The 24,926-nt window shown below is 36.2% G+C and overlaps 1 protein-coding gene across 1 annotated transcript; it reads right to left on the minus strand.

The window, feature by feature from the left end:
* Positions 1 to 4,153: 4,153 nt before the first annotated feature.
* On the minus strand, positions 4,154 to 24,796 carry LOC133181591 (uncharacterized). The gene is made up of 29 exons (XM_061316124.1): positions 24,732 to 24,796; positions 23,467 to 23,517; positions 22,918 to 23,327; positions 22,641 to 22,793; positions 22,355 to 22,550; positions 22,012 to 22,267; positions 21,745 to 21,910; positions 21,491 to 21,658; positions 21,235 to 21,384; positions 20,508 to 21,083; positions 20,066 to 20,409; positions 19,779 to 19,961; positions 19,398 to 19,659; positions 19,123 to 19,270; positions 18,777 to 19,031; positions 18,415 to 18,672; positions 18,084 to 18,321; positions 17,756 to 17,978; positions 7,455 to 17,660; positions 7,011 to 7,346; positions 6,711 to 6,873; positions 6,430 to 6,614; positions 6,120 to 6,331; positions 5,936 to 6,029; positions 5,739 to 5,847; positions 5,412 to 5,623; positions 4,970 to 5,321; positions 4,676 to 4,875; positions 4,154 to 4,557 (listed from the first exon to the last, which is right to left on the minus strand). Exons 1-29 carry the CDS (start codon positions 24,778 to 24,780, stop codon positions 4,267 to 4,269), a joined length of 16,446 nt encoding a protein of 5,481 aa, XP_061172108.1. The 5' UTR covers positions 24,781 to 24,796; the 3' UTR covers positions 4,154 to 4,266.
* Between the last annotated feature and the right edge of the window lie 130 nt (positions 24,797 to 24,926).

A 24,926-nucleotide genomic window follows, 5' to 3' on the forward strand; every position in this document is an offset into this window, starting at 1 on the left:
TCGTCTATAGTCAGTAAAACATCGAAATATGAAACAGATGTGACAGACTATGAGATGTGGTTTTTTTTTATTTCAAGTTCGCTGGGATATATATCAAATTAAATCGACATATGGATGGAAGTAACTATTGTTAATTGATAAAACGTCTTCGATATATCTGAATGTCGAGATGAAGGCCATAGCAAGTGTTTCTTCTTCTTCTTCTCATGTATATGGGTTTTTTTTTAATAGATTCGGCTTCATAGGATATAAAAACAGGTCGGTTAATGAAGGAGCGCAATTAGTGCTGATTGGAATTTCAACAGTTTCGCAGGTACGTTAAGGCTTTCCATAGAATATCGCAGTGAACTCTGTGCATTCACTTCTCTGATCTACAAATTTGACGTCATAATTGAAAATGACGTCAAATCACTGCAAACTTGAGCTGTTATTTCAATCTGTATATTAAATTCAGAAAGCTATTTTAAAATAAACGTGTTTTAATCGTATTTTCAAAATCTTATATATCCGAATATTTTAAAATACTTTGCTTTATTACTTTTGTTTAAAAGTCAGTGTGTTCAAAATATATATGAAAAATATACATTTGACCTCATAGAGGTAGAATTTATATTATGTATATGAAAGAGCCTGGCGCAGGTGATTAATGAGGATTTATTTGAGATCTTTTGTGGTATCTGTAAGAGGAGTTTCCTCTCTAACTGAATCTTGCTTGGGAATTGTGTGATGGCTTTGTTTTAATACATACGACGATATTGAGTGGAAAGTACCCCAAATATGTCGGTAAGTTGATTTTATTGTGAAATTTTTTGTACCCAAGTAATAGTATACAATTTTTCCCAAGCACACATCAGGTTCACAAAATACAACGAGTTTATTTGTATGACAAAAAGTTAATAATAACTGTGTTTATTGGCAGTGCCGAAGCGATTAATGTGAAACACTCCAAAAATTATAAATGTCCGTCACGTGATCAAGGAAGTCATGTGATATCATAAAAAATATGTTTATATATAGCTAAAAGAATTCTTTATATAAATTGGCCGTACTTAAGTACCTAACTTAAAAATTAAAATCAAAACTGACCTTGCAATGTAGTGTTATGTTTTAAACCCATTTAAAGCTTCGGGAAGCCTTAACATTGCTGCGTTTTTGGTCTCCGAAGACTACATTGATGTTGTCAAACATCCTTTTAATATCAACTTCAGAGTACTTTTGTATAGAATCAAAGTGATTTTTAACGAAGTGATTTTGCCAATCACAAGATACGAAAATTTCCATTTTTATCGAAAAAGCTGTTGTCTATGATATCAAAAAGCCTAGTTTTTAATTTATCTTGAAAAATGGTTGCATAAAGTGTAAAAAAAGTCTGATGTTCTGATGTTATTCAATTTTTGAAAAAAATTCTGAAGTTCTTTGAAAATTTTGAGAATCTACATATGATTTACACCATTTCTAGAATATTCTTTAGCACAGTACATCTGAAGTTTCTCCATTATAGCAGTTAATATTTTTGTAAGGAGTAGAGATAGGGGCTTGGTAGAGAATTTGCTGGATCCGGAAATGTATCTTTGTATGGATTTTTATGACGGTTAGGAATCCGGTATAGGTGGGGTAGATCGAACTCACCTTCTTTCACTGGAATATTGAAAGTATTAAACAATGAAATGTGATTTTGAAGAATCTCATCCTTATACAGTAAACTGTGAGTATAAGTTGGATTTCCAGACGTAGAATCAAAACCAAGTTCTTCTAAAATACGGTTATAAAAATGAGCCTTACAAACAAAGACGATATTGTTACAAGTCTTGTATGTCTGCTGGAACCCTTACAAACAAAGACGATATTGTTACAAGTCTTGTATGTCTGCTGGAACCTTTACATATTGTTCATGTAATCTTTTTAATTCTTTTATCACCTCTGATTTAGTGAAAACGGATGGATAGATTTCGAATCTTATTATCAATAACTAATGGATTGAAATTCATTTATGGACACTCTATACTAATGTGTTATAGTCTATACTTGTAACAAGTATTATGGAAAGCCAGTTTACCGGTAGTGGGTGTATTTTCAACCAATCCACTCGGACAGGAAAACTAACAAAGAAATCCTAACGGAAATATTTTTGACAAATACGGTGCTTTTTATCAAATGTATCTAGAGTGCCTCAAATGCATGGCGAAAATCAAAAACCTTAAAAGGTTTTCAGCGAGGGACAGGAATGGCGCTGATGGTATGTTATCGCATAATTGTGTTGGGAACCTAGGAAGCATTAACATACATTTTACAGGACTAAATAAACTTTTGTATACCTCCATGATGATTAGGAGACAAAGTTTAACTGTTTTAATTTACGATTTATAAATGTTAATTTTCCCCACGCTGAATAGGTGCATGAATAATCTGAATTTAGCCGGAAAACTCATTTCCATGAATTATTTTTTTCATCTTGCTTACGATATATACACAGATCTAGATATAATAGATTCCTATAATTATAATTTTTTTACTTGTAATGGGCCATGGAAATAAATAATAAATCCCTCTAGTTCATTTTCTGTTCTGTTCTTCTCTCTCTCTCTCTCTCTCTCTCTCTCTCTCTCTCTCTCTCTCTTGGTAGGTTTAAGAAATACGTTGCCATTTGGACTATTACCTGCCACTTCTGTAATATTGACTTTTTTAAAAAACGTAGAAAGTTTACCTGCCAGTCTGCCGGTTATGTTAGTTGATCTTTTTAACAAAAGTAGAAAGATTAAATTATAAAAAAAAAAAAAAAGGTATATGTACGATATCGAACTTTATATCCTTCAAAACTTTCATGAAAATTTCATGATTCACATATTAGTAAAGTGTTTAAATCTGATATACCGGGTATTATAACAATGATTTCAGAAAATTCTTGTGTTTTTTTTTTTTTTAGGAAATTATCATAACTTTGATTTTCCAGCTGATTGGTTGTAACACATCCTTGAACTTTCACGTACTAAAATGAAATATATGGAGATAACGAACAGTATTCAAGCTCAAAAGTCCATTAAACGATACAAAATAGGAGCAGAGCAAACACGGACCTCCAAAACATTAGAGGTGGGATCAGATGCCATAGAGGAGTGAGCATCTCCCCGGCCGACCGGTCACACCGTGTGCTCCTTGTCATGATTGGGAAATAACGGAAAAATCCGTCGACAATTCAGTGTGTAAATAATGGCCTAAAAATTAGTATGAATTTATTTCATTTTTGGTATTTTAAGTCTGTTGAATATCAATAGAAAATGTTCGAACTGCATTCAGGAAAAATCATCGCAGAAAAGGAAGAAAAGCAAATTAACCAGTGTTGTCTGTTCTTGTTCATTTTCAATTTTAACAAATTGAATACACCCAGTAAAACTTAAACATACTACTAATTCAAGACAATGCTCGAGCCCATGTTTACAAACACAAGGATTTTGTGTTAAGTTATGAAGAATGTCCTTGTTATTGAATATTTAGAATTTTCATTTTTGTTATCATTGAATTAAAGTTTATTTTTAAAATGAATGGAGAAATTCAAAATTGTAAACAAAGCTAAGACCCTTTATTATGAAATTAAGCAAATTAGGGCTTGCATTTTTTGAATTTCTATTTACTTGCATGATTACAATAAAGTGAGCAAAGAAAAAATGCTAGTAGTTATTCCAAAAAAAACAGAAAATTTAGATTGAATCTAATTCCGAGAGAACTCATTGCTTCATTGCATGACAAGGAGAACACGGCGGGTGTGACAGGTCGGCAGGAGATGCTCACTCCTCCATGGAACCTGATCCCACCTCTGATGTTTTTGGAGGTTCTTGTTTGCTCTACTCCCGATTTGTATTGATTTAATGGACTTTGAGCTTAAATGCAGTTCGTTATCTCCATATTTCTTTACAGTTCTTGAATTACTGATGTCTCCTCTAAGCCTCTCTTTCAGTTCTAGGCATTGTTGGTATTTTCATGTTTAATGAGGGGCTTGTTGCCTTGAATGAGTTTCTTTTTCATTTCATATTTCATATTTTAGATTCAAAACTATTTTTAATTCTTCACTCCTTCTAATATATGCTATGTAAATTCACGGTTTTTGAATAATCAGTTTTACTGTATTTTCCTCTTGCTAGGTAAAAAAGAATCTCTATTTGCTGCTTTAGATTTCTTTAATTGGTTCATATAATCAACATAACAAAGACATTAAATAATTATTAATCAAATAAAAAAATCAATGTTAGTCATCATCAACAGTTTCTCAGTTTAACGGCATTTGCTGTCAACTTCCCAGCTGTTAATAAATGGCTCAACTTCTGTGACGGTGCTGCGTGATGATGTCATCATGTCATCATAGACTTCATTGTTGTTGGTTCCGAAAATTCCTCCTAATTTGCCATGGTACCATCCACTAACGACGAGTTTAAGTTGATCTGTTGGAATGCTGTAGAAAGCAGTGAACCCACGGCCATGCACATTCAAATGCTCCTCGTCAGCCTTGACACTTAATTCCCGGGATTGGTAAGGGGCGCTGACAATTTTACCATCAACACGAAGCTACAAAACAAGTGAATCATCAGCTAAATTGCAACTTAATATTAATATTAACTTATATTTAAAAGATATTGGAAGATAATTTTTGAAATGGTAACTGAAAGATAAAAAGAGCACACACTTTTCCATTAGGAGCTATTTGCAGAGTCTGTGTAGCTGTTGTGATGATGAGCTGTTTCTTGCTTTTGCCGAGGTAGTTCATGATGACAGAGAAGTTACCATCAACGTAGTCACGTGCTAAAACATAGGAACATTTTCCGGAAAAGTCAAACTCCTCACCGTCAAAAGTTGTAATTTGATTTCCATTAAGGGTAGCTACAGCTGAAAGAAAACACAAACAGTAGTTAATAAAACATTCATTTTATAACGATAATAAGATCTTCAGTCAATTTTTAGGATACAGTTTATTCCCAACCTTTGAATGGTGGAATCCAGTTGGAGACATCAGAATCGGGAATGTAGTCATACACTGATCCCCATTTGTTGGAATATTTTGGAATATAGGAGTGAAGTCTGTTGACATACTTGGTGACAGACACTTTAGGAAGTTCTTTCAAGGATGACATAGCGACTGGCAGGTATGTGTCCATTTGTATTTCACCTGATTTAGGATCAAAAACAGTGATTCTAGAGTTTTTTAAGTTGGAAATGGAATTTTTGAGGATGGCAAATTCCTCCTCAATGTCTTTCTTGATCATATCAAACACATTCTTCATCACAGATTTGACATTTTCTTCCACTTCCCAAAATTTGTATGCATCGTAAGCCTGAAAAACATTAACAGATATGTCTCTTTTCATCTAATCATAAATATGTTACAATTCAAAATACATATCCACAATTCAGTGTATAACTACCAGATGATAGCTCTGAACTCCAGAGTCCTTAATAGTTTCCAAAACAGGACCATTCATCCTAGAAGCAATTTGGTCCCTGACATTATAGATAGCATTGGTGTACTGGCTAGCCATGTCTGGAACTCTAATATCACTAAGTCTTGTTAAATAAGCATCGTATTTGGATTTTATATACTCAGAGACGTGGTTTCCTGAAAGTCTGGATACTGCATCTAGTATAATAAAAAAGGTAAATGATTCTGAATGCAAATTATCAAATACGTTTAATTTGTGATAAATATTAGAGTCTGGCTGCTCTTCTGAAACAAAAAATCAAACTACATGTACCTTGATATTTGTTCATAGCAGTCTCGATGGCAGCAGATAAATCGACAAATTGTTGTCCGATGAAGTCCATTAGCTCTCCGTAATACTGACCTCCCTTCGATTCAACAAGCTTAAAAAGGAATAAATGAGTATTTATAATATGTTCTAGAGCATCTGAGCAAATAGATTATAACTTATAAAAGCCAAATCGATCTTACTATGATGAGTTCTTTGATGGCCTCTACGTAAAGATCATATCTGTCTTTACCAGGAAAATCTTCCCATTGGACAGGATTACTTTGAATCATGTGTCTGCAAACAAAAAACAAAATTATGAAATATTTTAACAAATTAGGAAATATATTCAAATCATAATGTTCTTGATTTCATGGTTTGCAATACCTAATGTTTGTGAGGTCAATACTGGGGTAAGTTCTTGCAATTTCTCCAATGATTTCCTCCATGAATTCCCCATATGGGCGATATCCGTCGCTTGCGGACTGACGAATCAAATTGTATTTAGAATTCAGCTCGTTGCCAAAGGCCTTTGCAGCTTCAGAGAAAGCAATGTTTATCCGTCTGCTGTTCAGAGCAATTTTTCCAAGTCCAGATGCCTAATAAGACATAAGAGTCCAATGTTTATAATATCATGAACAAACTTGATGAAAATATTTAAAAATTGGAGACGAGTGTAAGTAGATATTTGATTTACTTTGATATCTTGAATCATCGTAGGTCTCCAGTGAACACGGGTGTGTAAGATTCTGGAAGTATTCAGTCTCATAGCAAGAAGACTCTCAGTGATTCTACGTGAGTTTTCTTCTCGATACATCTCCGCTAAGATAGCGCTGTCATTTACATATTTAGCAACAAAGTGTAAGACATTGGCTGGGTTTCCTGAAAAAAGAAATATGGAAGGAAGATAAATCTTATATCTAAAGAAAAGTATCTACCATAAAACTGCACAAAAAATTAAATCTGAATTCAAATTACCGATATCGTAGTTCATTTGGGCAGCTAAAAGTCTGTTTTCGATGTCAAAGGTGATTTGAGAGTTGATTTCCTTGGTATTATCGTACACATTGCGCAAACTCAACTTATAAGGCTTCGATTCCAGTTTTCCAGACATGATCATCGATTTTACAGGAGAGACAACCTGATCAGTAAAAGTTAATTTATTATTACAAATGTAACATATACGTAAAAATATAAATATCTTTGAGCTTTGAGATCCGATAAATTCAAGCAATAATAATATAAGATATAAAGATATGTTCGTAAAAAAAAATGTACCTCTACATTCATCTGACGACGAAGACTGTCTATTTCACCCATCAAAGCAAAGTTCTTCTTTATGCGTTTTGCTGTCATGTAGTCAACTTTGATTCCACTGGTGTACTTGTCATCTGACATTCCAACATGTGATTTTAATTGAACATCAACACTGCTGAAAATGTGTCTCAGTCCCAAGCTAAAGGTGTAGTTCTTGTTCAATCCGGTTGAAATATCTTCAAAACGAGAGTTAATAACAACGGTTTTGTCTTCGTCTTTGGAGTATTTGAATTCTGTCTTACCATCGAATAAAATACTTCCTCGATTTAGGGTCATTTCAGAATCCAACTTCACATCCTTGAAAATAAAAAAAAGTTAATCTTAATCTCACAAAAATTTCATGCAGTAGAATTTCAGTTTAAAATTCAATATTTATCAAAACTATGCTTAATTTTTTGCAATTACCTTGCCAATACTTGGGATTTCAAAAGACACATCAGCTTTGAAAGAGTCTCCTTGGGGAGTAACGCTAGCACTGATACCAATTTTCTTGGATGTGTCTCTGTCTGCATCCCACATGACGGATCCATCTACAGACTTTTTACCATATTTATCTTCAAAGGATCCAAAAAGGGCAACACTTCTCTCTGGAAATCTTAACTTTAGTGTGTTTCCATTGGCATAGTTGGCACGCCTTTTCACCAATGAATGCTCAGCGTCGAATCCAAATGTCTGGGTATCATCAATCAGGATATCCCAAGAAGAAAGCATACGGTTTGATGACATTTCTCCAGATCCCTTTACTTCAACAGATCTCGTAGGTGTTGAAATTTTGACTAAAGCTTCCTTCTTCTGAGTGTATGGGTCTACTACATATTTTGTCTCTAATTTTGCCTGCCTTTCCGACGATGTTGTATCCAAGTTCATGGAAATCAGTGCTGATTTTATGGAATCAGAGAAAACTGTTTCTCCTTCGAATTTCATAGGCTGTGGTTCTCTCATCACGGCGGAAATAGAGTGTTTGGAATTTTTCTCATATGCAATGTCCATGTCCAATAATCTTTTACCATTTATCTCAGCAAGCATAGATTGTTTGAGGGAGTCTGATGATTTATCGTTATTTCCTTGAATAGTAAGTTTTCTTAGCTGACTGAAAGGAGTGCTGATGGTTAGTCCAGCTTTGCGTGTTGTGATTCTCCATGATTCACTGCTGGAATATGTTGCATCAGATACAATACTTTGACCATTCATCCATGAAGCTTCCAGATTGTTTCTGAATTCGTTGCCATTTTTATTGTTTTTCATACTGAATTTGATATTTTCAAGACCATTCATGTCACTGGCCAAGGAAAATGAACCATCGGCATCAGAAATAGAGTTGAACCTGAAGCTAGCATCAGACTTCGCATTTCCAAAGGATGTTTGCAGATCAATACTGGTGGTAAAGTCAAGAGAAGTTCCTCTGTGTGAACCAGCTAATTTTATTGATTCCAGTCCAGAAAATGGAGTTGCAAGGACGATAGCAATTGACATAGGTGTTGAGTCAACATCAAGATTAGATTTTAGAGATATTGCACGGTCTTGACTTGATAAGACCACATCTCCGTTGTATTTACCTCCTATTATTGAAGTTTTGGCACTTGCTTGAAGATTTTCAAATCCTTTAAATGGAGATGTAAATGAAAGTTCTGCTTCCATAGGCTCAATGGATCCTTTTGCTGAAGCTCGAATGTTTTGATCATATCCGTATGTAACATCAACAAATGATCTGACGCTGTTTCTATTTGCTGTGTGTTTCACGCTCAGTTTTGTTCTTTCAAATCCACTAAAAGGTGTTTTGATTACCAAATTAGAATTGACACGACGCCAGTTCTGTCTGAAAAATGCCAATGTTCCTTCTACTTTTCCTGTCATTTCATGCTGGAAATCACCGGAGGTAGTGAATTGATCAAAGTCACCGCTGTGGGAAAATTTAGCGCTGATGTCACGAAGGTATTGCACTGGTGATTTTATTGCTAGGGAGCCTTCGATTGCGTCTGTATTTTTGAACTGCACTGATACTGTTGATTCCTCATTTCCATACCTTGTCATGACGTCAGTCTTGAAGTTTCGAAGTGAGCCTTCATGATGTACCTTTGTCATTGTTGTGGAACTAACACCATCAATAGTGTAAGTAGTTGTAGACGTGAAGTCGATCAAAGGATCGTCATTGTATTGCAGAGAATTAGTATGAGTTAAACTGTACCGGTCTCCCATGGTAAATTCGCTTTGAGATTGAACTGAACCACTATCTGAGGACTGTGTATGCATGGCAGAAATATGGGTGTAAGGGCTCAGAATTTTCAACATGTGTTCGGATGATGATTCTCTTACAATGTTACGTAGGGAGACTGATGCCGTTTGAGAGGATCCAAAGACCAAAGTGCTGGATACGTCTAGATTCTTCAAAGGTCCATCTTTGTTGAATGAAAATGATGTAGACTCGAAACCAGAGAAAGGTGTCTTAAGAGACATGGAAGCCAATACTGCGTCTGAGGTATCCAGAGAACTATCGAATTCAAGTTTGTTTTTATTGTTTCCACCTTCGACGTGGACATGATATCCAAAGGAGGACCACGAGCTTGTAGCTTGGGCGCTAACAATTTCAAGACCACTGAAAGGTGTTTGCATCTTAAAATTCACATTCATACCTGCATTTTGAATAGATCCAGAAAGATCTGCCTCTAATCTTTGCCGACGGAATGAACCTTCCAGATGGGATGTGATGTCCCGAGATGTCATTTGGTATGTAAATTGCATATTTTGTTTCTCGTATCCTTCGAAAGGTGTTTTTACAATAAGATTGCCCGAAATTTGTGGCTGAAATTCAATACTTAGATCGGCTTCAATTTTCTCTCTTTTAAAGTTGCCTTCTGCGCGTCCAGTTAAACCTCTGGATGATCTCTCAAACTCAAGGAGGAAGTCCTGCTCTTCAAAGCCATTGAAAGGTGTTCTTAGAGATACTTTAAATCCAGTTTTACTTCCCCTGATAATATTAAGATCAAACTCTGACTTTTGTTCATTGAAGATCATCTCAGCGTGTGTCTGGCAACTCTCACTGGTAATTTCGTGAGAAAAGAAAGCTTCCTGTTGAAGATAACCATGGAATGGTGTCCTAATAGCAATTTGTCCCTCCATTCTTTTACCTCTTTTGAAAGTGACGTCAATTTCAACCGTTTTCTCCATAAATGTTCCCTCAACTTGCATTTTTGAGCCCTTCTTTAAAAACCTGATATTTTGGCTTTCGTAAGAAGTGAAAGGTGTTTTAATTGAGAGACTGCCTTTGTTGGGAGAAAGTTCTCCATCGATTTCAATGGTCTTTTGTCTGAAAGTGCCTTCTGCATGGGCTTTCTGGTCATCAATGGTAAAAAGTAAATTCTGATTCTCATAAGAAGTGAAAGGTGTTTTGATGGAGAGACTACCTTTCTTGGCGGAAAGTTCTCCATCGATTTCAATAGTCTTTTGTCCGAAAGTGCCCTCTACATGGGCTTTCTGGCCATCAATGGTAATCATTATGTTCTGATTTTCGTAAGAAGTGAAAGGTGTTTTGATTGAGAGACTACCTTTGTTGGTAGAAAGATATGTATCAATTTCAATTGTCTTTTGTCTAAAGGTGCCTTCTACATGGCCTTTCTTGTCATCAGTCGTATAGCTTATTCTTTGACTTTCAAAACCTGGAAAAGACGACTCAACCGAGAGTGATCCTTGATCAGACATAAGTTCACCATTAACCTCAACTGATTTCTGTCTGAATAACAATATACCGTGTACTTTGTTACTTTCGCCTCTGAATGAGATTTTCTGTCTTTCAAAACCTGAGTAAGGAGTGATGACTTGGAGATCTCCATCAACGATTGTATCGATATTCAGATTACCGGTTACTTCGATCTTTTTCGTCTGATAAGTAGCTTCGGCCTGTGATTGATAACCCAGCAGTGTCTTCTCAAAATTGAAGGACACTCTTTGGTCTTCAAATCCTGAGAAAGGTGTTGAAACCCTAAGAGCGCCTGTGACACTTGGTCTTTTGTTGAATGTGGCCTCAAGTAATAATTCTTCTTTCTCAATTCCTGCTTTAGCTACGGTCGAAATACCACTGTCCTTTACTTCATGGTTGAAAGAGGCTGAAAGTTTTCTCATTCCCTGTACCGGAGTATTAATCGTGGTACTTGCAATTATAGAATTTCTGTGGTTGAAGAAAGTATCAGCTTGAATGGTTTTTCCACCTATTGTTCCTTCAATGTGATTTTTGAAGCCAGACCCAGAACTGACATGGTTAAAGGAAGATTTCATTTCTTCAAAGCCCATAAAAGGTGTTCTCAATATAATGCTACCCTGAAGTGGATTTTTGGCAAAGCTAATATCAGATGAAACGCTCTGCTGACGGAATGTAGCTTTAGCAGTTGCCTTTAACCCAGAAGAGGAAATGGTATACGATACGTCAGCACTGGACTCTCTGAAGCCTTCAAAGGGAGTTTTGATGACAAGTTTACCTTCTACGAAGTCTCTACCTGTTAATGACATCTGGCCCTCTATTCTTTGTCCATTATTGTAATCAATTGTGAAATCCCCGGCGAAATCCTCAGCAAATGCATACTTGGCGGAAATAGATTGTTGTTCGAATCCTTGGAATGGAGATTTTAAAGAAACTTTTCCACTTACACCGTCAACAAAGGCAATCTCAGTTGCTGCAGCAATACTTTTGTCCTCTGAATGCATTTTTATACTGCTTGTGATTTGGGCATCATTGTAATCATGAGTGAAAGTGGCGCCAATATTTCCACAGATTGGGCTTGATATAGATACGGATCCTTCTTTAATACCATCGTTGGAATAAGTGGCATCTATTTGGGAATTGTAGCCATTAGCATTAAGTTCAGCATGGGAATTCATTGATCTTGATGACTGGATATGATTGAATGCTCCATTCAATTTTCCAAGAACGCTTCTGATATTGAAAGATCCAGATATGGGATTGGAGCTGTAGGACATATCACAAGATATCTTTTCGTTCCCAGAGACACTGACTGACCCTGAATTTTTGAAGTTGCTCAGGTCCCCTTCATGACGGAAATTAGCTTTGATATCATTTAAAGCACTTATGGGAGTTTTGAATGATATTTGTCCGATAATAGATGACGAGGCATCGAGTGATACGTCAAATTCGATTTGTTTTCTTCCACTGTATGAAAGTTCTCCAACAGTTTTGAAGTTTGTAAAGGGACCATTATGTTTGAGTGATGCCATGATATCCTCGGAGACTGGAGTTTTCAGAGTAAAGTAGCCATTGATTCCGCTGCGTCGGTCAAGCCCAACATTTCCTGTTACTTCTTTGCCATTGAAACTTGCTGAAGATCTAATGTTGAAATTTTCAGATGCACCAGTTTGTGAAATAGAAAGTTGGATGTTCCTGACAACTGGACATTTTGATGTCAGGGAAGCTTGGAAGGTAAGTGAAGGAACTGTATCAAAGGACACTTCTCCTTGGATTTTCTTTTCTCCTCCGTAGATCAACTCAGTTCCGCTCTTGAATTTCTGGCTGGATCCAGCATGAGTCAGTTTAAACATGATATCATTGGTAGATGGTCTTTTAACAAATCCGATAACATTAACTCTCTTGTCCATTTCAACATTCAACTCAATTTCAGATTTTTTGCCTTCATGTGAATATTCAGCATGACTGTTGAAATTGAGTATTCCACCACTGTGTCGGAAGAGGAAGTCACTTTCTCTATAATCAGCAAATGGTGTGCGTATGGACAGTGTCCCCTCAAGCGAATTAATGCTTGCAAATGTTAAGTCACCTTCAACAATCTGACCGTTAGCAGATGCCTCAGCATGACATTTGAAGTTGCTCAGTCTTCCAGCATGTGAAAACGAAGCTTCCACAGTTTTGACTTTTCCCAATGTTGTTGTCAGTGAAGTTCTAGCAGATAAATCATTTGTCCAATCGAACTCTGTACTGGATTTTATTTTCTCTTTTCCATAAGTGATTTCAGCCTCTGTGTTAAATCTTTGGAGTGTTCCTGAGTGGGTCAAGCTGGCTCTCAAAGGTTTGGTGTAAATGGAGTTCACAAACAAGGATCCTTGGAGAGGAGATGATTTAAGAGACAATTTCCCGTCCAAAAGACTTCTTCTTCCATATTTGATTGCAGTTGTAGTCAAAACTGGAGAACTTTCATGTGCAAAGGTGCCGTCAATTGTTTGGAAGTATGGCGATTTGGCAAGAACTCTTCCTTCTAGTTTAACTAGGGAACTGAAATTGACATCAATTTCAGATTTGTCATTATTAAGTTCAAATTCAGCATGACTATGGAAATTGTTATATGTTCCGTCGTGTGATGCACTGGCCTTTAAAAGTTGTGCCGACTTAAATGGACTTGTAAACTTTAGATAACCCGTTATTTGATCAAGAAGTTTCATTCCAATTTCCCCGGTCAATTTCCTATTTGTTCCATCAGAGCCTTCGGCATGAATTTGGAAGTTCTTCCAGTTGCCTTTATGGGAAAATGATCCTTGCATCATTTCGTAGTTTTTAAAGGGTGTTTGGAGTGAGACCTCTACTGAAATATCTGATCGAGAATCAACTTTTAGACTAGACAAAATGCGTTTTTTATTAGGGAATAAGATGTTGAGTTGGTTGTTGAAGTTTCTTAAAGAACCATCATGTGTTACAGACATTTCGCTTTTTTCAAAGTTCTTGAATGGAGTTTGAAGAACAATGGAGGTAGCGATCTTCGGATCTACAGCAAACATGATATCGGCATTGTATAGCTTGTTCTTTCCCACTGTTACCTCTCCATGGGACTGGAAGTTCTTTAGGGAACCTTGATGAGAAAGGATGACGCCAGCCTTTTTGTATCCTTTAAATGGTGTCTCCACAGAAAGGTCGGCCTTGAAGTTTGGTCGGAGAGACATCTTGATATCTGCTGCAATGGACTCTTTTCCAATTGAACCTCGAGCAGAGGTTTTAAAACTCTTCATGTTCCCACTAAAGTTCCAGATTCCCTTCACTTTTTTGTATCCTGGTATAGGAGTGACAATGTTAACGATAACGGCAGATGTTGATCCTCGCTTCAGGGTGATATCAGACGTATATTTCTTTCCTTTTCCGATAAAAGCATTTGTAATTACTCGCATGTTTGTTGGTTTTCCTTTCTTGGTCATCGTAAGCTTGATGGGTTCGGTAAAAGGATTTTCAATTTGGATCGTTGCTTTTGCTCTCTTTTTAATTACAACGTTAGCAATCAATTTAAACTGTATTTTTTTGTCCATCTTTATGTTTCCTGTCGTCTGAAATTTGGAAAGATCACCAGAGTGTTTGAATGTTGCTGAAATATCCCTGTGAAATGGTGTTTTCAATGTCGCTGATCCACTTATTCTCTTTGCGGTTGAAAATGCAACAGACCCTTCGATTACAGCCTTTCCTCCTTTTGTCAAAGAGGCACCGGTCTCAAAATTTCTTAAAGTGCCTTCATGGGAAAATTCAGCTTTCATATTGTCGACAAAGGTAGATTTGAGCTCCAAGGACCCAAGAATCTTCTTCGCATTTTTAAACGCTGACATGACTGATCCTTTATGTTTCCCATATTTACCATCGAAAGTAATTTTGAAGTCTTTCATGTGGCCTTCGTGTGAAAAGGATGTTGCAAAATCATCTGTGACTGGGGAGGAGAATGAAACTGATCCTGTTGATGTTTTAGTGAGTGAAAGCTTCATGTTTGCTTCATACTTCTTTGATTTGCCATACTGGAATTCAGCGTTGGAAATAAAGTCTTTTAGTTCTCCTATGTGGCTAAATGAAGCACTCATATCTTTTAAGAGAGGAGATTTGAAGCTTACAGTTCCAGACAGTTGACGGTATTTGGCATCCAATTCGTACTTTTTACCCCTGCCGTACAAAGCGTCAATGTGTGTATCGAAATCGAAAATACTTCCCTTGTGTTTAAAAGAAGCAGACATGTCTTCATGGAGAGGAGATTTAATAATAATATTTCCAGCTAAATTGCCATAGTTTCCGGTAATTTCATATTTTTTTGCTTTCCCATACTGCATTTCTGCGTGGGAGGAGAATTGAGAAAGAGATCCTTCGTGGTTAAATGCAGCAATGAAATCATTAGCAAAAGGAGACCTAAGTACTAAGGTTCCTTCTACTTTTTTGCTATTTGAAAAGGTTATATCTCCTTGGATTTTTTTCCCTCGGGTGTATTCAATTTCTCCATGGCATTGGAATTGACGACTATCACCGCTATGGCGAATAGATGCTGCTGAATATGGAAGTTCTTGGAATGGTGTTGTTAATGCAATGCTACCCTCTAGGTTTTCAAGATTTGGTTGCAAAGAAGACTCCAACTTTATTGTCTTGCCTGGTAAATATTCAACACTCAATTCTGTTACTTTTTTCTCTCTCTGATTATTGTGTGTGAATGAGATACGGCTTTGTTTGTATTGTTCAAATGGAGTGTTGACTTGAATGCTAGCAATTATTCCACCATATGAACTCCATTGGGATGTGACAGACATTGGTCCAAAGAGTGGATTGATCATCATGTTAGCGCTTGTATGGAAGGATTTGTAGTTACCTGAAAACTCGGCACCAATGGTCATTTTGCGAAGATTTTTATATGGGGTGTTCAAAATAGTGTTCAAGCTCTTCTTATCTCCCCATTGTCCACGGTTTTCCATCGTGATTGTGTCTCCAGTAGGAAGGACGATAGATGATCTGGTAACAGTTTCACCTCGCTCGTTCGATTGATCCATTGTAATCTTCAATGTTTTCAATTCATCAACATGACTCATCATTGCTTCGAGTTTCCCACTCATCAGTCCAACTGGGGAAATATTAAACGTACCATCAATCATAGCCTCTGATTTCTTATTGGACAGATACTCAATTCTGCCAGATAGAGGATAACCTTGATATTGAGAGGATACAGTCAGGGTCTTTGTAATTCCATGACATGAACAAGTATGTCTTGAAGATGCAACTCCGCTGTTTCTTTTATAGATATTTATCAAGGAGAAGACTTTCTTTCCTTTGACATTGTATTGAATCTGGTTATCGATCATTCCAACCCCATGTTCATGTGAAATCTCCAAGGCAATATCTTCAACGATGTCAAATGAGGAGCGCAGTTCGGATTTGACAGACAATGTACCTCGTGGAATTGACATACTCTGCTTTGCATTCAAGCTAAAGTCAATGTTGCTAGCACCGGATGCAAACTTAAAGTTTGATTGGATGTCCTCAAATGTATTTCTGTGTGACCAGGAGGATTCTACTTTTCTGGATGGACTCCTCAGCTTGATGTTTCCACTGTTCTGCAAATGCAACCCATTTCGGAAATGAGTAATTTCCCCTTCGTAGCCGTATGCTTTTCCATTGTGCTCGAAGTTAATGCTGTTTTCAAACCTCTGTCCGTTGTCCACATGTTTCACAGCGGCATAAAGAGATGTAATATCTTCAAGAGTGGATTTCAGACTCAACCTTCCGGTGAGATCTCTAGAGGATACTGAGCTTTTGTCTGCAGCAAGGATATCTGCTTGAAGAAAATCTTTGTTCCAGGAGAACTTGATCATACTTTCTATTCTGTCAGACTTTTTGTGTTTTACTTCAATTCCTGATCTTTCAAATCCTGGAATAGGTGTCTTTACATCAAGAGTAGCTTCCATATCATCCCATCGTAATGGTTGCTTTAATGACAGTGTAGAAGACATGCGCTTCATTGGTTTCCAGTCGATGTCAATGGTTGATGAAGACTTTGTTTTATCATTTTGGTGGCTGAAATCAATGTTGATGGATTTGTAGTTTTTAAATGGAGATTTAATTTTTAAACCTGCTTTGTAACCATTCTTTTCCTGTCCAAAGGTAGAGTCCATGGAAACCATTTCTTTATTCCACTTTGCATGGGCGTGAGTTATGTACTTATCACCGCTCTGGTGTTTCAAACTAAGACTGCCGGATCCTAGAGGGCTTACTTTGGATAGTGTAGCTTCCACATTTTGATCTCCTTTGGTTACTTCTCCCTGCAGCATCAGTTGTTTTGAGGGGTCTTTGCTTGCATCCCATTTGACATCAAGTTTACTTGAGTACACGGGGTTTTTCATTCTAGTGTCAAACTCAGCTGTGATTTTGCGAGTGGGGCATTCCAATTCACCTGCAAGTTGAATTCGCGATCCAGTTCGGACAAGAGATGACAAAGCCATAGCATACTTAGTCTTTCCATACTGGATTTCAGAATTAGCCTGTAGATTTGAAGGTATGAGTCTGTATTGTCCTGAGACTGTTAGCAGTTCAAATGTTGGAACATTGAAAGAAGTTGTGATGTCGTACTCGTTTGTAGCAACATTGCGCAGCGTTGTTTGGATAATACTTTTCTTCCCACTCTCAAGCTGAACTGTCAGGACGTTGCTGTATTTTTTGGCATTGTTTTGATCAAATACATTACTAATGATGATATCTCTGCCTGGGATAGAAATACCAAATTTACCAACCATACTTGTAAATTTCTTGGATTTGTCTTTCAACTCCAGTGTGGCACTGTAGGAGGATTTCTTTCCAAAAAGGACATCCAAGGATGAATCAATGGATTTGGAGGTCTGTACGTGCTTTCCTTTCATTTGGTAATTCACACCCTATGAATAAATAATAATTTGCAAATTGATTTCCAAAGAATAATGAAAAAAATTACCGAAATGAATTGAAGAAATTCTATTAGTAATGTACTTACAAAATATGGGAATATGAATTTGCTGCTGGCATCAATATTGATTTTCTTCTGTTTCCAGTTAATAATGTGATTCATTTTACTGTCCACCTCGATGCGTTTTTTGAAATCTTTCTTGTTAGGTCCATATATGGCAATCACATTAGCTTCTGAATGTTTCCAGTTCTTACTGATATCGAACTTGACGTTGAGGTTGTAATCAGATTGTTGTTTAAAATTTAAAACCCTAAAAAATTAAGCTTCCTTAGTGGTTTTGAATTAACAAAATTAATAAGTAAATAAAAATTCCAGAAGACAAGTGGTTATACTATACATCAGTCATTTGTCTTACATGTTTCCTTTGGCAGCTGCAAGGCTCTTTGTGTTGCGGACATTCAGTTTTCCATTCAGGGTTACCTTGTCTCTGCTGACTCGAGGAATAACGTAGTCAAGTGTAGAGCGGACGATGCCTATTTTTTGATTTTTAAGCATGAGCATGGAAGTCCATTTGGTGGTTAAGACTGGTGACTTAATGTCTATTCTGGATCTGATACCTTTACTCTTCTTGTTGCTTCCATCTCTTATTTGGACTGAAAAAAAATTGATTTATACTTATTTTGTGGATGAAACACAAAGGTAAAAGATTTCATTGATTAAGCAATAATTGTTATTTCTAAAAGTACCCAAGAGTTTCATTGGCTTTGAAACGATGCGATCAACGGTTAAATCCACTTTCAATGCTTTTCCAGTCTTGTACTCCGCTGAGCCCCCGAAACTAATGAGTTCCTTCTCTGGTGATTTGATCGACAGGTATGGCCTGTACCTGACAGCTTTCTTGGTTGCTGACTTCTGAACTCTGGATTCAATAGCGTATTCTTTCTTCTTCTCAAAGCTGATACTCGCTTTGGCTAATACCACTATTCTTTTCTTAGAGTAGTTAACTAAAAAAAACACATACATAATATATATGTATTTAATACAAATCAATTTTATGTGGAAATTTTTGAGACAATTTATTAGAAGTAATTCAATTGTCAATAGTTACCTTCTGCTTTGATTGGTTGTTTGGATGCCCCACTTAATATCAAATTAGCATCCAAAAGCTTCATCCCTTCATATTTGATTCCCCCTTTAAGTTGGATGGGCTTCATTTTGGGAGCGGTTATTTCGACATGGGGTTTGTATTCATAGCTGTTACCCTTCCTTGATTTTGCTACTTCGGCAACAACAGAGTATTCCCTCTTTCCGTAGACGAATTTTCCACTGACGTGTTTTAGATTTTTCTCATCCTGAACTTTACCTATGCCAAAGATGGAACAAGCGTTTAACATAGATTACACGAATAAAGAATTATTCATTCATTATGATAAACATGGATTCCTGCAGCATACCTGTGAAAACAGCTTTAGTCCATGGAGACTGTACACCAAACTCGACCTTGGAACCTTTTTTGTCAAGTAAAAATTCTGCAGAAAGAGTTCTATCAACTCGTGATCCTAGCGTGTCAAACGCCATACGGATATTAACGTCTTTCTTGGTCTAAGACAGAAAACAAAAATATTAATTAAAATAAAACAAAAGCAAACATTATGCACATTATCAATTAACAAAGATTTTCTTTGTGTACAGAAAAGATTACTACACATAACAACTATCAATACTTTACCTTTGTAAATCTGGCTTCTACATTGTATGATTTGTGTGAATCCTCTTTCACCAGAGAGAGATCCATGTTCACTGGCCCTGTTAGAGGAAAGTATGGAGCATTCGCCTCAAGAGATGCATTGGGAAACTGGATTTCTCCGCACAATTTCAATCCAGTGATTTTGGCAAGTTTGAATCCCGTGCATGTTTTGTGTGTTTGTTTATTTTTTGTGATCATTTTCTGTTCTTTTTCTACGTCGCGGTGAAGGGTAAAGAAAGCAGTTCTGCAAAATATAATAATAATCATAATAATAATGATAATAAGTTATTTCGACATGTAGGTATAATATTTGAATTGTAAAGGGGTAATGAACCATTGCATAGCAATTCACAAGTATCTTACTTGAGACTAAAAATTTCTATTTTATCCTTAGGCATATCTAGGTTGGCATTAAAGATTTTTCCATCTTGTAGCTCTACATGACCCTTCAGCAATGTGCTGGAATGAAGTGTTGATACCATCTTCAATCCGCTCTTTGTCACAAAAGCATCAACGCTCATCATGCTCGAAATTTCGACTGCAGCGCTACAAATAGAAGCAATTGAAACGATGGCATTGATGGTTTCACTTGAAAAATTGCAAACTAGAAGGTCAAAAGACATATTTTTCACCATGTAATTACTTTTTACCTCGGTTGGATGCGTCCGCTAATGAGAAGACTCATGGGACTTGTACCCATTTTACGGAGGTCCGCTTTTCCAGAGGCTTTCATGTCTATTGTGGCAGTTCCGTTGATTGTCAGATTAAGTGGGAATCCAGCACTTGTTGGAATGATCATTGAAGTGTCCAAAAACATGATGTTCTGTGTGAATGTGTAGTCGTGATTTTTAGACATGCTGATCAGCATCTCAAGAATGTTGAAACTATCACCACTTAAAAGGTTGTCAAGGCCATTGAAACTATTATAGGAGAGTTCGTTTCCAAACACTCGAAGGTAGAGAGCTCCTTTAAGTTGATCCATCCCCATACCAAACTACAAATATTTTAAAATGATGTTATATGTTTGAAATCTTTAAGATGTCTTTATGTTGTAGAAAGTACATAATAGTAGTCAGAAAATTCTCTTCATACCTGACTTTCGATTTTATTCATTTTCTTGGTATCAACTCCTTTTATAACCTGTGTTGTTGCTTTCTTGACATCTTTTTCAGTGAAGTAGCCATTGGGTCCAAAGTAAGACTCAAGGAAGTATTCCAGACCTTCAACTCGTCCACCGATTTCAAGAATATTGACCGATTTTCCGAACAAGTCTACAGTCAGGTTGGCCATCAATGATCGTGGAATGAAGGATTTGGATGACCAGACCAAATTGCTTTCAACAGAAGCCCCAGTGTTGATTTTCTCCAGGAAGAAGGATCCTTCATAATTTCTAGAAAACTTTCTTTTGTCCATGTTGAATTCTTTTTTCAGGTATTCACTCTCCAGGATAGATCTTATATCCTGCTTCAAGGGACTGGAGGATTCCATAAGGTTTGTTAGGTGAGACCAGATAAAAGAGCCTACTTGGTTGACTTCTTCTTTCTCCAGAGCATATCGAACAGTAGAGAGAATGCTTGTGGATGGACACTGCATGAGGGCCAAGTAGGCAGCAATTCGCATTTCAGAATCTTCCTCTTTGTCATTGAATACCTTTAATGCTTCAGTTCTCTGAAATGAAAATTGTAAATTTTTTTAAGTCAATAAGAAATCTACATGAATATGCTTTCCATTATAAGATATAGCGAAATGTTATAAGTCAAGGCTTTTATCTGTGAGGTAAAATGAAATACTCTTATAATAGAAAGACTAAAAAGCATACATCATTGTCACATGAAGCACGACGGAAGGCCTCAATTGCAGCAATTCGTACTTCTATTGGGTTGTCTTTTCGAGAAATACAGCTGTTAACTGTAGCAGTTGCTGAACTGATGTGGCCAGAATTTCCAAGAGCACGAAGAGTCAAGACGATCTGAAAGTTTTAAAGTGTAAAAAAAAAAATAATAATTTAATATGTATTATAAAAACCGATGGTTTTTACATATATATAATTCATGACCAAAAACAATTTTATTTACATTATCTTTGTTGTTTTCATCAACATAGCATCCATATCCAATTTTATCCTCAAGTGCAGAAATGACGTTAGCAATGTCCATGTCGTTCTCGCATTCAGCGGTCTTACAGTAGGTGTTAACTAATGAGCTTACGGCCAACAGGGCTTTACCATTCTTCTTTAGAAGAGGCTATATGAGAAAAATAAATTTCAATAATCTCTAGAATTCATGGAATTTTCTTTTTTAAAGTATCTGTTTTATAATTCATTTCGTACCTGAACATCTTTGATCATGTCCTTTGAAGGGCTTGGAATGAAAGCTAAAGTTGTCAACCACATGTCAGCCTCAATTCCAGTTACTTCATTGTCATTGATCATTTTAGATAGCATTGCAACAGAGGCAGAGGTTCCAACCATGGGAATGGCATCCATAAAGAATTTTCTGTTACGTTGTAAATGGAGACATTTAATTTTGATCCAGATAACGCAATATACCACTATAATATACCATCAGAGGTGGTTGTCATGGAAAAGTATACAAACCTGACTTTTTGGTTGTTGTTGCCACAAAGAGAACCACTCTGTACATTGGAATAAACATCCTTCAGTGTCTGAGAATCAGCTGCTCGCATGATGTAAACAAGGTCAGAGAAAAGACGAGGTGTCTCAGGACGAACATCCTCTGTTGTTTGGGCGCAAATGTTGACTAGTTGTCTCTCAATATCCTTACGGGTTTTCGTGTTACTGGCAACATCATAATGATGCTCAAAGTTCATGTCAGTCTTTCGACTTACAGATCCTTGAAAATAAAATTATTCATTAAAATACCACGTCTTTAACTAGAAGTATTTTGATATAACAAAAAACGCATGATATGGAAACATACGTGCTGCTGACACTCCGCTCTTCTCAGATACGTATTTCAGTGTCTGCTTGCTTTCTGTCATGGCACCCTTATCGTTACGTGAGAAAGGCCTGAAAACATGTTGTTCAGTACAAGATGATCCCTTCAGGACTCCAGATTTGCTGATTTCCTGCTGGCAAGAGTGACTACTCTTCATGACAGGCATGGATTGGATTTCCTATCGAAATGAATGGAGCTATGTGAATCGTGTTTCATAGATATCTTCATGATAAAAAATAGCATATCTTACTGAAGCCCTAGAACATACCGATGGCACTCTGTAGGGTGTTCCTTGTAGTGTTGTCTGGTATCCATGGCGTTCTGTGCACCCCAAGAGGTTCTTGTGCTTCTTGATTGTTACTGTGTACCACCCATCTTCGGACACCGTATAATCGGCATCACAAGTTCCTGTCACGTCCGCCTAGATTCAATGAAAGAAGTTGATGGTTTAAGAAATACGTTGAACAACATATTTTTCTGTTTGTTTTTTAGTATCAGTATGGGTTAGAAGTTATTAAGGAACAGCGATAAAATACTATACAGACCTCTCTAACTTTCTGGTCGACCTGCAGATCTTCCATGGTGTTTTGAATCATTGACAGGATACCTCGCTTGATGTTGAGAACCCAGGTCTTTTCCCTTTCAGCAGGGCACAGAGACTCGATGCGGCCATCTTGGAAAGAGAATCTCAGTGAGTTTTCTTCCAGCTGACTGCTGAATTCTCTGGACATTGTTGAGAGGATCAGGTTTTCTGGGGACTCGGGGTTTCGTTCGTGGAGTTGTACGCTTTTGACCTCCAGTACAAGGTCACATTTTGACAACACTTCCACTTGAACTTTCGCTGTCATCTTCATCCCGGATTTTCCTTCAAATGCCCCCTGAATGAGAGTTGTTGTGTCAACATCGTAATCGTACTCGTAGGTAGTTCCAGGTTGATATCCGAATTTGGTTGAGTCTAGATACGAATAATAGAATAATTGGTTATGAAACTGAATATGAACGATATTATGACTGGAAAAGTAACGCTTTAAAAGGAAAGTAAAAGTCTTTACAGGAAACATATTGTTAATTGACTAAGAACGAATTATAATCACCAGTGCATGTCGTTGAGCATGTATCACGTGAAGTTATATCGGTTATTGGTCCTGAAAAATGAAAATCATAAAATATCAAGTAACACAGGTATATGCCAAGTATTTCAAAACCGACAGCTCATGTTTGTTTCATGCGGATTGAACAACTTCTGATGAGTTCAGTTTTTTTTTTTTCTTATGTTGTTATCAAAGTACATGCATTTATACACGAATTTAATGTAAATTGAATTTCAGAATAAGTTTTTCATTATTCGGAAAAATGAAGTTGTTTACAAGTATTTTTCATTTTTGTGTAATAATTCAATTTTAAACTGTAATATTCCTGATCAAATTTTTCCGTCTCAAATTTTATTTAGATTCGACGTTGTTAATAACTTATTTATCTGAAGATGATACTTTTACATTTTTACATTTTGATTTTGTGATATGCACGTAATGACTTTACACGAGAGTTAGTGATGAAGCAAGAGAACTATAAAGCAAAGTCCAAAAGTCCACTTACAGCACTACTGCTGTTATTACATACACTTCACAAACAATGATGCCGAATGTCGGATGAGTAATTACATTTTACGTTTCATATTTTCTCATTCATTCATCGAGTTCATAAAGGTTTATTTTATAATTAGAGATTAAGGTTTTAATAAAGTTATGTAATTACATGTGTATTTCTAAATTCAAAAATACCACAATTATGTAGTATGTCGGATGAGTAATTACAGTCAAAAGTTTCATATTTTCTCATTCATTTATCCCATTATCGAGTTCAAAAAGATATTTTTATAATAAGGGTTTAATATTTTAATAAAATTATGTAATTATTTCTAAATTCAAAAATACTATAATTATTAATTTAAAATGTAATATTATGAATTGTATCAACGTTTTATCTTCACTTTTTTAAAAGTGTGTCCCGTATTAAGACATTTTGTTGAAAAAAAAGTTATCGTCACATTCTTACATAACATTAATGATCATATTAATTACATTCGATTTTTATTTTATAAATATGTACATATACATTATTATAATTGCTCTCATTTTTTTTCATTTAACTTATCTTAATTCATTTTTTTTATTTAAACAAAGGTTTTTTTTCAAAGACTTCAATGGCGGAAAATAAGCATCTTTATCCTTTATAACGATGAAATATGATAATGAATCTCTTTTTTTTCGATTGAATTTTCCCAAAAATGATGTAATTTTTCAATGTATAATGAATGAAGAATTTAAAATTCAGAAATAAAATAAGAATTGAGACTTACCCGCCCAGATTCCAGCCGTTAAGGCTAGGAGTAGTAATGTACGCTCCATTGTGGGAGCTCGGCGGTGGCTTCTATGTGTTTAAGTTTTCGGGGTGGATGTTGTCAATTTATAGTAGTCGAGTGAGAGTAAAGTGCAGTGATAAGAAATGCTGAACCCTGATTATTAATTACGCACTTTGTCGTACTAACCCTTTA

Source organism: Saccostrea echinata, unplaced genomic scaffold, assembly GCF_033153115.1.
Source record: "Saccostrea echinata isolate AGI-Se365-2 ecotype Australia unplaced genomic scaffold, CSIRO_AGI_Sech_v1 ptg000009l, whole genome shotgun sequence".
NCBI classification, from domain to species: domain Eukaryota; kingdom Metazoa; phylum Mollusca; class Bivalvia; order Ostreida; family Ostreidae; genus Saccostrea; species Saccostrea echinata.

What these genes read in the sequence shown, in the direction of transcription:
- LOC133181591 (XM_061316124.1), bottom strand. Translation starts at nt 24,780, where the DNA reads ATGGAGCGTACATTACTACTCCTAGCCTTAACGGCTGGAATCTGGGCG. An exon ending in ATGCTCAACGACATGCACTG is followed by an intron (nt 23,328 to 23,466) that starts GTGATTATAATT and finishes ATTCGTATCTAG; the next exon opens with ACTCAACCAAATTCGGATAT. An exon ending in CCAAATGAACTACGATATCG is followed by an intron (nt 6,615 to 6,710) that starts GTAATTTGAATT and finishes TTCTTTTTTCAG; the next exon opens with GAAACCCAGCCAATGTCTTA.